Below are 13,423 nucleotides of genomic sequence, written 5' to 3' on the forward strand. Positions count from 1 at the left end.
CCCTCTGCCACAGCTGAGTGGGCCCAGGTCTCCCTTGATTCCTGGCTCTGCTCCAGCATGCCCCTCATGGGTCCCTAGTTCAAAGGCTCGTTTCCTGCCCCTGCGGACCTTGGCAGAGCCCTGCCGGGCCTGACTCCCTCTCCTGGGCAGCCCTTGGTGAGCCAGGGGACAAGGCACAGGGGGGTTGCAGGATCCAGCAGCCTCTAAGGTGGGAAAGTTACGCAAAGATCCAGGATGCTTGTTACCCAAGTATAGCCCTGGAATATGTTACCACTTCCTTGGCTGGTTTTCAGCTGACACATGAGATCCCTGGGGGGGTGATTCTGAAGAATAATTACTCTGTTTGCACAGCTAACAAATTAGTTTTTAAAGCGAGCACATATTGCATATCTGCTAAGTGTCAGCTCCTTCACTTGTATTATTTCATTCAATCCACACAGCTACCCTATGGGTTTAAGCATCATTATTCCCATTTTACAGATGAGGAAGCTGAGGCTCAGATAAGTGAAATCTCAAGCGGGAATGAGCTGGGATTTGAACCCAGGTGTGTATGATGCCAAAGCTGCCTTCTTCCTGTGGCACCACACCAATTCTGTGCTTAGGGTATGAGGCTCAGACAGGGAAGCTTCAGAGAGGGAGAGGCAGTCCTGGGTAATCATTCTCAGGTTTACAGGAAGATACCAGCTATGAGCCTGGGAACAGCCATCCTCTCCTACTGCCCTGTGAAATCAAGACTGGTAAGGCAGGCAGCGTGTAGTTAAAAAAAGAAAGAAAGAAAAAAAAGCTGGGCTTTATCTTCAGAGGGACTTGGATTCAAATGCTATATGACCTAGGGCAGGTCACTCAATCTCTCTGAACCTCAGCTTCCCCATCTCTAAAAGGTGATGTTAAGCCCTCTCTTATAAGGCTGTTGTGAGGAGCTGAGATAACGTACCCACACTGCCTGCACATGAGTTGCTCACTCAATTACATTTATCTATCAGTTTAAGGTGATGGCTCGCAAACTTCCACGTGCATAAAAATTATGTGAGGATGCAAATTGCTAGACCCCAGTCTCAGCGATTCTGATTAGCAGATACTAGGGTGGGGCCCAGGAACTCCTAGTTCATAATTTTGCCCAGGTGATTCTGATGCAGGTGGAATGAGGGCCCCGCTCCAAGAAATAGTCTAAGGAAAGTACACTTGGGGCCACTGACGGCAGAAAGCTTTTATTCCTGAGTCAAAAGTCACCACATTCTGGAACTACAGCCTGCCCCCTGGCCAGCCAATGCCGGGGGCACAGAAGGACGCCTGTGATGCACGGTGCTTAGCACTCACGGCTTGGGCTTGGGACCCATGGTCTCGTCCCAGCCCTTCCGACACGTCCGGATGATCCACTCGTGTTCATCATCATCTGCAAAGCAGGAGGGGGAGCCGGTCAAGCCTTGCCCTGGGGGCCCCTCGGGCAGGGACTTGGGACTGGGGTGCGCTTTGGAGGTGGGTGTCGCCGATGGAGGCAGGCACGACATCGTCGGGCCGCTCGGAGCTGGGCCCCTGCCCAGTGTGACATCCACCAATGGCAGCCCTGGGACAGCCGGTCCAGGCCTTTGTTTCTCTTCTGGGCTTTCCATTCTGGACCCTTCAGAGAACCCGTGGTTCCCCAGGGGGCTGACACCCTCTGTTTGCGCAGGTCCTTTGGGTGGGGAGTGGAGAGGAGGAGCTGGGGGTCCTGTAGGCCCACAGGCATTTATCTCCCTTAACTTAATCCTCGTGACCACCCGATGACAGCAAGCCCGCCTTTCTGCCCACAGACTAACAGGCTCAGGGCGTGAGTGGCTTGTCCACAGTCATGGGGTACGCTCGAGGGAGAGCCCAGAACTTGAGCCCGGGGTTGTCTGACTACAAGGCCTGTGCTGTTTTTAAACCTCAGAGAGAGAGAGAGAGCTGAGTGGGACACATCCCTTAGTCCACAGCACACTCTCTGTGCCAGGCCCCTCTGCACACTGACTCTGTTTTCATTTTCTCCCTTTATCCTCCAAACCCACACCCAGCCCCTCCCCCTACCTCGACAGAGCCCCACTCCAATGGTGGGCTATATACCCCTAGAAATGCTCGTAGCTCTGTAAAATATGCACTGCTGTTTTGTGTGCAAATGTGGTTTTAATTTACATAAACGTGCTGTAAATTTCATTGTGCCTCACTTTTTTCACTCAACACGACAATTTCAAGATCTATTCTTGTTTCAACACAGACATCTAGTTCTTTGCTCCTGACTGCTGCCTAATATTCCATGATGGGCTTCCATCATGTTTTACTACCCATCCTCCCAGGGTGGGGGACACGCAGGTGGCCTCCACCTCCCGTTACCAGGATTGATGCTGGGACAAACGTTCTTGGGCGCATCCCTTCGTGAATAGGTGGGAGAATTTCTCTGGGGTTATATTCCAGGAGGAGGGTCCTGGAGCCGTGCACACACTTCATTCACCAGGACCCCCAGCAAAGCCTGTTTTTCTCCCCAGCACTGCACCACACCGCCTGCCTGCGGTCCTTCCCTGGTTCCTGCCTTCCCTCTTCCTGGGGACAAAGAGGACCAGCCCAAACCCTGCCCTCAAGCAGCTGTCCTCGGGGTGCAGCACCAGAGCCTCTTGCTTCCTACCCGCACCCCGTGCCTAGCTCAGTTCCTCCCGCCAAAGAGGTGGGAGGATGGAATTACTCATCCTCCTTGGGTGACAAATGGCAGAAGCTAGAGAAAAAGGACACTCCTTGAGAGCTGAAATGCAGAGGGCCTGCAGAAATCCTGCCCTCCGAACCAGAGCCCCCTGCCAGGAACCCCCTCTTCTTCTGTGACAGCACTACACCTGGGGCCCAGGGAGACAAGTCTTATTGTCAGCCTACTGTGTGCTCTGTAATTTACAAACTCCGGATCTCAGTGAGTCTTTTGTGAGAGCCCCGTAGGGTAGGAGATTATCCCCATCTTATAGAGAGGATGAGCCTTACCTCGTGTCCACGGCCAGTGAAATTTAAACAAAAGGCTCATGAGACCCCAAAGCCTGACTTTCCACCCCAGGGCAGGCCCGAAGGTGCCGGAAGGCGAGGCTGCCCCACAGAGCTGGCCTCCTCCGTCCCCCACCCCCACTAGTTCTTTGTGACCTCAGGAGAAAGGTTCACTGCCTGCATGCTCTGGCCTTTGAGGCCTGCCCTCAGCAGCCAGTGGGCCTCAGTTTCCCCTGGGGAGGCTGCCGGGGAATCCTCACGTGGCTGCCAACCCGGGGCCAGGGGAGGAGGGGATGGCGGGGAGAGCCGCGGCACACAAGGAGTTAAGCGCTGGTGAAGCCCACTTTTGCCACACCACGAGCAGCCTGGTTGATAATTACAGTTCTGAAGTCTCCAGGCTATTCGAATCAGTGCAGCTGCAACCTCTTCAGTGGTAACCCTGAAACCAGACCAACTGGGTTTATTGTGCTGAACCAGTCCTCAGACCCCTCCCTGATCGTTACAAATTGACAGCAATGGACTTAACAGCCCTCTTCACTACCCCTTTCACTCTCTACCTGGCCGCACAGCCACCAATTTGAATGACAGATGCCTCCCCTCCCAACAGCTGCTCCCCAACCCTCCCTCCACCTCCCCTGCGTACTGCGCGGCTCCCCTGGCCCTGCCACGCCAGGGTGAGGGTGCCGAAGCACATTTCATCAATATTTAAAATGGAATTAAACCTGCAGCTTTGATTAATGCCTCCCAGATCCCAGGAGTTGTGATTACTATTTTGCAAAATTGCGATTGTTGGAATATGTTAATATGATTGTCTGAGAACATCTTCACCTTCTCAGATAATTTTCCCCCTTTTTTGGCAGGACGAGAGGGGGAGAGGAGGGGAAGAAACGATGGGGAAAAAAAAAAACCCCACAAACTCTTTAATCAATTGTAAATTATTACCCTGGGCACAGTTGCCGGTGGTTCAGAGGAAGGGGAGGGAGATTTCTGGTTTGGTGCATTTATCTTGAAAAGTTTTGGGGCCCCACTGGCCCAGTAATTCCACTCTGGGATGTTATGCTAAGGGAATAATCTATTTGTCTTGGTACTATTTAGAATCAAGAAAACTGAAATAACCTACACTTCTGAAAACAAGAGGATGATTACTTTGTTGTATGTTCATTCTTTTAACAAATACTTTCCAAACACCCACTATGTGCCACGCATGCTGCTAAGTCTGGGGGTGGGGTGGAGGTGTGAGACATCACGAGCCACACGCGGATTTAGCGGCGACTGGAAAACATGTGGTTATGAAGTCTGCATAGCAACATGGGAGAAATATTTTCGATATGATAAGCAAAAAAAAAAAGGTGGAAGGAAGGAAGAAACAAAATTACCTAGGCAGTATAATCGGTGTAAAAATTGCGCACAGAAGAAAAATTGAAAATAATGAATTGAATGTGAACGATGGTCAGCTCTGAGCAGTGGGGCTAGAGAGGGTCTTCCGTTTTCTGTATTTCCCAAATCTTTCATTAATGTGTATCCACAATAGAAAATAAAAATAATCATTGGCTTTCTTCCTACCCTCTAATTTAAAGCCTTGGTAATTTCATGCATTTTAGTAATTGAAGTAAAATATTTCTAGGTTCCTGGAAACACCAATAGGGTTCTTGAATTTCTAAAAAGTAAAAAAAAAAAAAATATTGGTAAAAACGCATAAAAGTTGAATAGGCAAATCTCCTGTGCAGAGGAATTCCAAATACTTTATGTGGATACTCTGCCCTGAAGGAGAGGGGGCATAACTCCCTATTCCTTAGATGTGGGCTGCAGAGTGACTTCCTCCCAAAAAGGACAGTATAGAAAGGGGGTAAAAAAACAGAAAAAAAGAGTAACGTTTCAATGAAGAAACATGACAAACACACCTCATCCAAGTGATCAAAGTCAACATCAGCAGTGATAAGCTGTGTGGCTAGTGGACTGCCTTGATATGATGAAAACAGCATTGACCTCTGTGCCCTTCCTCCCCCAAACCTACAACCCCAGTCGAATCATGTGCAAACCATCAGACAAATTCCAATCAAAGGATATTTTACAAAACACTTGACCAGGACTCCTCAAAAGTGTCATCAAAAACAAGCAAAGTCTAGGAAACTCTCACAGCCAAGAGGATCCTAAGGGGATGTGACAACTAAATATAATGCGGTGTCAGGGGTGGGATCCTGGAAAAGAAGAAAGACATTAGGGAAAGAAGGAGGAAAGCTGAATGAAATGCCGGCTTTAGTTAATAACAATGTAGCAATATGAGTTCATTAATTGTGACTGATGCAGGGTACAATGTAAGATGCTAATAACAGGGAAACTGGATGTGGGGTATAGTGGGAACTCTCTGTACTATCTTTTCAATAATTTCATATATCTGAAATTTTCTAAACTAAAATGTTTATTTAAAAAAAAAAGTCTGACAATCCAGTGTGCTCTGGAAAAGGTGAGATTTTATCACGTTCTCCAAGAGGAGTAGAAGCCTTTTCACACACCCAACCATCCAAAATAAAGTCTTCACACCCTTTCCTCTCTCTTGGGCCCTGCACATCACAATTTATGAGTCTACACAGATATGGAGAACAAACTAGTGGTTACCAGTGGGGAGAGGGAAGGGAGGAGGGCCAGACAGCGTTGAGGGGGAAAGGGTTATTGTGGGATTATATGACATCGTATGTATGAAACTTGAAATCTGTAAAGCACTATAGAATTTAAAGAATCTTTCATTCAATAAAAAAGTGTATGAGTCTGTACTTATGTGCACATTTCCTTATATATTTTTCTCCCCCACTAGGCTATAAACTTAATGCAGGGACTATGTCTGCATGTTGACCATTGGACCCAGCATACAGTAGGCAACCACTAAGTGCTTTGCCAGGGGACGTCTGGAATGAGTCTGTTGCCTTCTGACTTGTCTTCGATTGCTATCAAGAAACATTCCTATTTCTTGGCAACCAGGGCTCAGCTCAAATGCCGCTTCTCAGTGATCCCTGATGCAGCTGCCTTCACTCGTAGCCCCTCTGTCTGGTCTTCATTTTATCTCCTTCATGGCGTGTGCCTCCTGCGGCAATTTTCTTGTTTATTTATATGTTGTCTGTCTCCCTATCCAAACTGCAAGCTCCAATGAAACCAGGGCCTGTCTGCTTGTTCACCATGTCAGACGGCACACAGGAGTGCTTCGCCCACTTCTGCTGAATGAATGAATGAACGATTGCATCATTCAATCCTGTGGCCTGCCCTGTGCCCAGTGCTAGGGGACAGACGGGATGGAGAGCCAAAGGTCTGACCCAGGCACTCTTCCAGCTTAATCTGGCGGTTCTTGGGGCCCAAAGATTTCTTTATTCTGGTTCTCAAGCTTTGGAAGTGACCTCGCTGCTCCCCCCATCCCCTCCCCTGCTGCCCCCGGTGAATCTCACCAATCACTAGGAGAACTGGGCTTCTTACAGAGAAGAAAAGGAACTTGCAGCAAGAGAGACCCCACATCTGACCACAGGCTCCCCATTCCTTCGCCTGGACTTTGAGACCTTTCCAGCCTGCCTCCCACCCCGGCTTGCCTCACCCTGTGAAATGCAGCCACCCCGAGGTAACGTAGTCGCCCACAGGCACGTGCTCAGTGGCCCTGCGCCTTTGTACAAGCTGTTCTAGGGATGGGCGACACCCTTCCTTTCAGGACCTGGTTCAGGCGCAGGGCCTCTCAGAGCTCAAGAGAGGTGCAGGGCACTTCCCATTTCTGGACCTTAGTGTATATAAAAGTGAAGAAAGGCCTAAACATGAATATAGCAATTACAATATACTTTAAACATGTACATTTGACACATTAATGCTTTTAACACAACAACCCAATGTAACATAAATGTGTTATTCTAGGATTTCTGTCAAAGTAGAAATCCACACTGCATTAAAGACGGTGAGGTCAGGAAAAGGGGGCCGCCTGCGGGAACATGGTTTTCTTTCGGGCCTATCATGGCCCCAGTGTCAGGCCCCTGATGAACAAGCGTCCTCTCCCCGCCACGGGCCTTGCTTAGACGTCACCTTCCCTGACCCAGGCTGAGGTCACGGTCATGGTCGCCCCCACCAGCCAAGGGGAGCCACGATCAATTCACTTCTGGTCTTCAGAGCCTGGCACAGATCCAGCACTTTAAAAGTAATAAATATATGGTGAATGAATGAATAAAGAAATGTAAATTTGGGGACATAAAAGTAAGAATTTTTTACTTTGTGGTATTTAGACAAAGGGGGAAGAATTTCTTCCCCACCCTCAGCAAACAGAGCCGAGAGGGCAAAGCAGACATGCCAAGTGCGGGGCCAAGGCCACCGGCTGCTGTTTCCTTTTCTGCCTTGAGGCCACGGACGGAGCAGCCACACTGCATGGGGAGGATGGGTTGTCTGGGCTCATATCTGGGCGCCAGCCACACTCAGGAAGCTCAAAGCCCTGGCCTGCCTGAGGCCTGCCTCGCAGTGAGGGCGGGAGGGGCAGGCCTGCACAGGCCACCAAGTGGGGCCCAGGTCACTGAGGGTGTGATTCGTGCAGCCTGCAGGTTGGTGCAGTGCTGGGGGAAGAAGAGTCCTGAAAATTGGACAGCAAATGAAAGGCAATGTTGGCTCCCCTGATGGCTGGCAGGGAGGCAGTGTGGCACAGTGGTTAAGGGCACGAGCTTTGGAGCTCAGCTGCCACTAGCTCAGAGACCTTGGGCAAATGGCCTCGCACCTCTCTGGCTATCATTTCCTCAACTGCAGAGGTGCCTGCCTAGAAGGTTTCTTGTGAGGATCAACTGAGATCATCCCCGAAAAGTGCTTAGCACAGTGCCCGGTGCACAGGAAATGCCAAAAATCAAAGAAAGCCAGAAGCTGTCTTTGCAAGGTGGGACTTCAGGGCACCTGTGACCACACAGCATAGGCTGGAGGGAGTTCTGGGTCTTTCGTGAGCCCTGCGCCAACCTGCTGGGTGATCTTGGACCAGTCACTGCCCCTCTCTGAGCGGGCTCCTTGTCTGTACAGTGGGTTTAACCAGACCTCCGACAGAGGGCAGAGTGGGGACTGGTGGGGCCAAATGGCCCTGGGTAGGCACCCAGGAAGTGCGAGCCAGGAGCATCATTTTGATGGGTCTTTAATTCCCAAACTGGGTGCCTTCAAGGGAGCGTTCTTTTTTTTTTTTTTTTGACATACAATAAACTGTGTATATTTAAAGTGTACAATTTGATATTTTTTTTTTCTTATTAGTAATGTAAATATGCCAATCCCCATCTCCAAGGGAGCATTCTTAAGGAACTCAGCACCCTGGGACTTCTGGATCCCTGCGGGGGTGGAGGGAGGAGCCAGGGAGGAGGAGGACTCTACACAAGGATCAGCATCATAAAGATCAAGAGCCGCAGCTCAGCTAATGATCTTGTTCAAAGTGAGGGGCAGGCCGGGGCCGGCGAGCCCAGAGAGGGCAAGCAGGCCGATACAGGTCACCAGGCGCCCACAGGCCGGGTGTCACTAGCTCTCGGCACGCCTCAGGGCCAAGCACACCTGCGGTCACCACTGCTCTGCAGCGCCCGCCTGGTGTGCAGGGGCCTCGAGTGGGGGCTGGGAAAGGGAGGGGATCGGGACGATCCAGGTGTGCAGCCTCGGGAGAAGGGCCGAGGGTTGCGGGGGCCGAGTTCCCGGGAGGCGCAGGGCTCCATGGGAAGAGGGTCACATCTGTCCTCGCCTCCAGGAGTACGTGGGGTTGTCCCCAGCTAGGACGAGGAAACCGAGGCTTGGGGGTGCGGAATGGTTTCCCCCCTTCATTCCACCAGCGCGGAGGGGAAGGGCTTAGAGCACTGGTGTGAAGGTCAAGCTCAGTGAGGCTGTGTGTGCACAGCGGGCGTGTTTCCAGCCACGTGTGGGAATCTACCCAAGTGTGAGTGTGGATGTGTGCAAGCGTGCATCGGTGTGTGCTGTGAGTGTGTAAGTGGCTGTGTCTGAAGTGCAGGGTGAAGAGGAGAGAGTGCGCCCACATGGGGACCCTCAGCCTGCGTGGGACACGCGGTGCGTGGCTGGGTGAGTGGCAGGCGGTGTGTGAGCACCTGAGTCTCAGGTGTGTGATCAGATGTCGAGGGAGGAGGTGTCCAGCCTGCAGGGACAGCCCAGTGTGCATCCAAAACTCCAGGCCGCGGCAGGCTCTAGCTCAGCCATGAGGGCTGCCTGGGTTTAAGGCCGGTGCTCTCTCAGACGGCTCCTGTGGGAAGTGTGGCTGGGGTGGGAGGTGCATGGCAAACCTGGCGCCCCAGCCTGTGGGCAGGTGCCCTCCCCAAAGCCCCAAGGCCCAGCCACACCCTCTGTGCAAATGCAGGTCTTCGGGAGCTGGAGGGCAGGGTCGAGGCCCCCAGCGAGTCAGTGCCTGCAGTGAGGGTGGCAACCAATGCCCGGGCATCCCCGTCCCAATTCCTGACAAGAAAGAGGCTTTGAACTTTGCTGGCAGCGGTGTGGCCAGAGGCCAAGGCCACAGCGTTGCCAATATTGACTGAGGAGTGGCTGCCCAGACAGAGCCTGCCATTGGGCAGGAAGGGAGGCCCAAGGCTGCTCTTGCTTTCCCTGTAAAGGAGCATCTTCTAGGCTGGGTGGGTGGAGGTCTCGGGGGCGGGAGGTAGGTGAGGCCAGGCTGCTTCACCCACTGGGAACTGGAGGGGCAGGGCCCAGCAGCCACAAGCTTGTCAAGGCATATTTAAATGTAAGAGACACGGGAAAAATGACTGATTCTAAAACATAAAAAGAGAAACTGCAATGCTGAAATTAATAAATGTTATAATTAATGCATTAAGCCTGATATATTATTAAATTTAGAAATCCAAACAATGTTATTACCCTTGAAATCAATTTGTAGGCTTGGTTTCCTCATTTTTCAAGAATTCTCCAGTGTGCACGTGACTCAAGAAATCACGGCCAATTGTTAAAGTCTCGTAGTCAAACAATCTACCAAGCAAAGTTTTAAAAATCCTTTTGAAGTTTTAACAGCAAAAAATTACATTTAATGTGGGAGCATGGATACATTCTGTTTTTAATATGTTGAAATGACTGGGCTGAGACCTAGGGCTGGATCAGGCTGTGACTCGGGGGAGGGTGAGTCTGGGTAACTGAACATGGCAACCTGGTATCAGGAAGCGTGTCCATGTGCCAGGCACACGCATGCACTTTGCATGCCTGATCTCAGGCAATCCTCATACCACCTTTGTTGTTGCACAGCTGTGTGTTGTCTCAGGTGGCGTTTTAGGGGCTCCAGTTGGTAGGTAAAGGGAAAAGTGCCCACAGTCATAACAACCCTTGGGAATCTCTTAAGAAAGTCACAGACTGGAGAAGGATGTCTCACTAAGTGTCATACTATTCGATATTGGGATTCGGACACTATTGGGACAGAGAGCTATTCCTGCTGCTAAGGTCCAGATGCGTAGCTGGCCCGTTTTTAATGGGCCATGTTGGTAAAAAAAAAAAAAAATGCATATCCTTAAATACTAGCATCAGCCTGTGTGTAGCAAGGTGCTCACCCAACGGGAGGCGCACAGGGACACAGACCAACTGATTCACATCTCCCACACTCACCCCAGAGCAGGTGCAGGCTGAGTGGGGGAGGGGCAAAATCAGCAACACCGTTGATATTGCCATTCTTCTTGTTTCCCTGATCCCCACTTTTATTTTTCAAGCACTCACAATTGCATTTGCGTTCACTAAATATGTTTGTGATGCCTGGCCGCTGTTCACAGGCAGCACTGGGAAGCCAAGCACTGAGGCCAAGGTCACTCGGTCGGCCCTGGCTCTGACCCTCTTCTCCCTTCCGCCCCCGCTCTCCATTGTGTGTGGACAATGGATTGACGGGGACAGGCCTGGCAGTGGGGCCTGTCCTCCAGGTGGCAGACGCTGAGGGCGGAATTAAGGCTGGGACAGTGGGGATGGCCAGGAGGAATGTTAGAAAGGTAAGGACCCGCGGGACTCAGACTAGAACTAAGTTAATCCTCACAGCAATCGTGCAAAGTCAGTGTCAGCATCCCATTCCCAGGGGAGTGTGCTGAGGCTCAGAGAGGTGGAGTTATATGTCCAAGCTCACTCAGTCAGTAAGGGGGCACGGGCTCATACCCAAGCCCAACTCCAGAGCTGCAGCCCTCAGCCACTACCCACTTCCCTGAAAAGTCTTTCTGCAGCTGCCACGCCTTTACTCCTCACTGTCTGAAGGATTGAAGCTAAGCTCCCTAACCTGGCATGCAAGGCTCTCTCCAGCCCACACTGGGTGCCTCTGCTTTGAATGCCCAGCTCAGACACACTCCTACATACCCATCAAAGCCCACTCCTTCCACTGCTGCCTAAGGGAGGTCTCCCTTGACTACTCCTCTGTCCCCCACACAGTATTGGGTCTCAGGTGCTCCACCTTGAGTACCTGGGTCCCTGCATCTCTCTGTGCCTTTGCTCATGCTTTCCCTTCCCTTCCATGCAGCAAAATCCACCTCTCAAACTTTAAAGCCTAGCCAAACACCACGTTTTCCAGAACATCAACTCGACTACACTTGGGACACACTTACCATTTTCTCTGTACTCCCCCAACACACTGTGCTTCTGGCTCCTGGAACCAGCAAAGCAGGGGCACTTCTGGTATTTTGGAGAAAGAATCTCATATCTGATATTCCACATTAAATATTAATACAAACATCATGGAGAATATAGAATTATGTTGGACTTCCTTCCATATACTTATTCTTATGGTTTCCATCATTTTTATTTCTGACCTATATTTTGAGGGGTGGGAGGTTCACTGCAGCCTTTTGAACACTTAGGCTCTAGGCTTCTGTCTAGAGAGCACCCATCCCAGGTCCTGTGACTGTTTATGTATCTCTCCCCATCCCGCACCCTGCACTGGTTTGGCGGGGGTAGGGGGGTGCGCAGGCACTGAACTGGCCCCCAGGTGAGACTGGTATCTTCAGGGGACCAGTTAGGGCCTGTGGCTGGGGGTGGATCTTAAAGGTGCTGAGGCTCCAGGGGAATAAGAAATGCTGAGGTTGATGGGAACATCCACGACAGTGACAAAGGCAGGCTGAGAGATCAGGGGACTGCAGGCCTCCAGCTCAGTTTTGAAAGTAGGTGGGAGGAGGCCAGATGGCAGCTTGCGAAGGTCACTCTGGCTCCTCCCATTGGGGCAGGGAGTTAAGGAGGTCCCTGCTTCTCAACTAGCACCCACCCCCAGGGGTGTAAAATAATCCCAATTGTGATCTCTGACAGGCACTAAGCTCCTCACGGGCCAGGCACTGCTCTCACTGTATCCCCTGCATCATCTCAATAATACTCACCACAACCCTGAAAGGAAGGTCCTCGTTCTACCCCCATTTGTCAGATGAGGAAACCGAAGCTCAGAGAAGTTTAGAGACTAGCTCGAGGTCACAAAGCTGGCCAATGGCAGAACCAAGGTCGGAGGGCAGATCCGGCAGGCTCTAGAGCCAGCCTGTAACCCTGCCTGCCTCTCCTGGACCTGAGGTCCAGCTGTCTCTCAGCCAACTTCCCTGAGTTCCAGCGTGTGGGCTGAGGAAGCGAGATGAGGCTCCTGCCCCCTGGGCTCTGGCCTTGTATCCACTTCTATTAAAGGAGACAAAACAAACCACGCCGGTGCTGGCCCTGGTGGACTCCAGCCACGGAAGGGGAAGCTGTGTCCTTTGGACGCTTCCAGGAGGTTGGCGGGGGGGGGGGGGGGGGGCGGGGGGGAGTGGGGGGGGCGGGGGCAGGGCAAGGATGTATTGTTGTGAGAGTCCTATGGGCACAACAGCTGGAAGGGGAATTTCCAGGGCCTTTGGAATTGCATTGGGGAGAGAGGCGGGCAGGGGCGATTCCCGCAGGTCAGGGAGGGGCGGCAAGCCAGGCAGGCTGTCATTCCTAGAGCAAGGACCTTGACAGGGGCCAATTCCACCCTCTGTAGGGGACGGGGGTGTTCTAGGATATTTCTCTAGGGTCCACAGCTTTGCCAGACTCTCAGAGAAGTTCACACCAGTTCAGAGCGTGGCCTCTGGTGGCAGAGACACCTGGGTTCAAATCCCGATTCCTCCCTTTCCTAACTCCTTTACCAACTGCTCCCATCAGTAACTTACTCTCTGAGCCGCAGTTTCCCCATCTGCCAAATAGGGATACTGATGCCTTCCTCAAAGGACCGGGAGGTGGTAAGTCCCTGGCACAGCGAAGGCTTCGGATACTCACAATTCCCTTCCTACCCCTTTTGCTTAAAGCAGATGCCGGGATCTGTGATCGTGTGGGCATTTTATTTGGCAGTTCCAAGTGTGATATTATCCCTCCACAAAGCCTTCATTATGGTGCTGCTAACAATACCGCAGATAAGGCAGGCATGGCCCTGCGTGCCAGCCTCCAGGTGATTATAACATTTGGGTAAATTGCCTTTTGTCTCGTGGAGAGATGATGGCAGGAGGGGGTGGGGCAGGAGACT

At 51.5% G+C, this 13,423-nt stretch overlaps 1 protein-coding gene across 1 annotated transcript in view; it reads right to left on the reverse strand.

Moving 5' to 3' along the window:
• Nucleotides 1-1,189: 1,189 nt before the first annotated feature.
• MORN5 (MORN repeat containing 5) overlaps nt 1,190-13,423 on the reverse strand; it is a 33,431-nt gene continuing 21,197 nt past the window's right edge. Inside the window, exon 5 of the mRNA XM_057724711.1 lies at nt 1,190-1,393. Within this exon, the coding sequence (XP_057580694.1) occupies nt 1,314-1,393 (80 nt within the window). The 3' untranslated portion in view covers nt 1,190-1,313. The remainder of the gene's footprint in view (nt 1,394-13,423) is intronic.

Source organism: Hippopotamus amphibius, chromosome 2 (assembly GCF_030028045.1).
Source record: "Hippopotamus amphibius kiboko isolate mHipAmp2 chromosome 2, mHipAmp2.hap2, whole genome shotgun sequence".
Classification (NCBI taxonomy): domain Eukaryota; kingdom Metazoa; phylum Chordata; class Mammalia; order Artiodactyla; family Hippopotamidae; genus Hippopotamus; species Hippopotamus amphibius.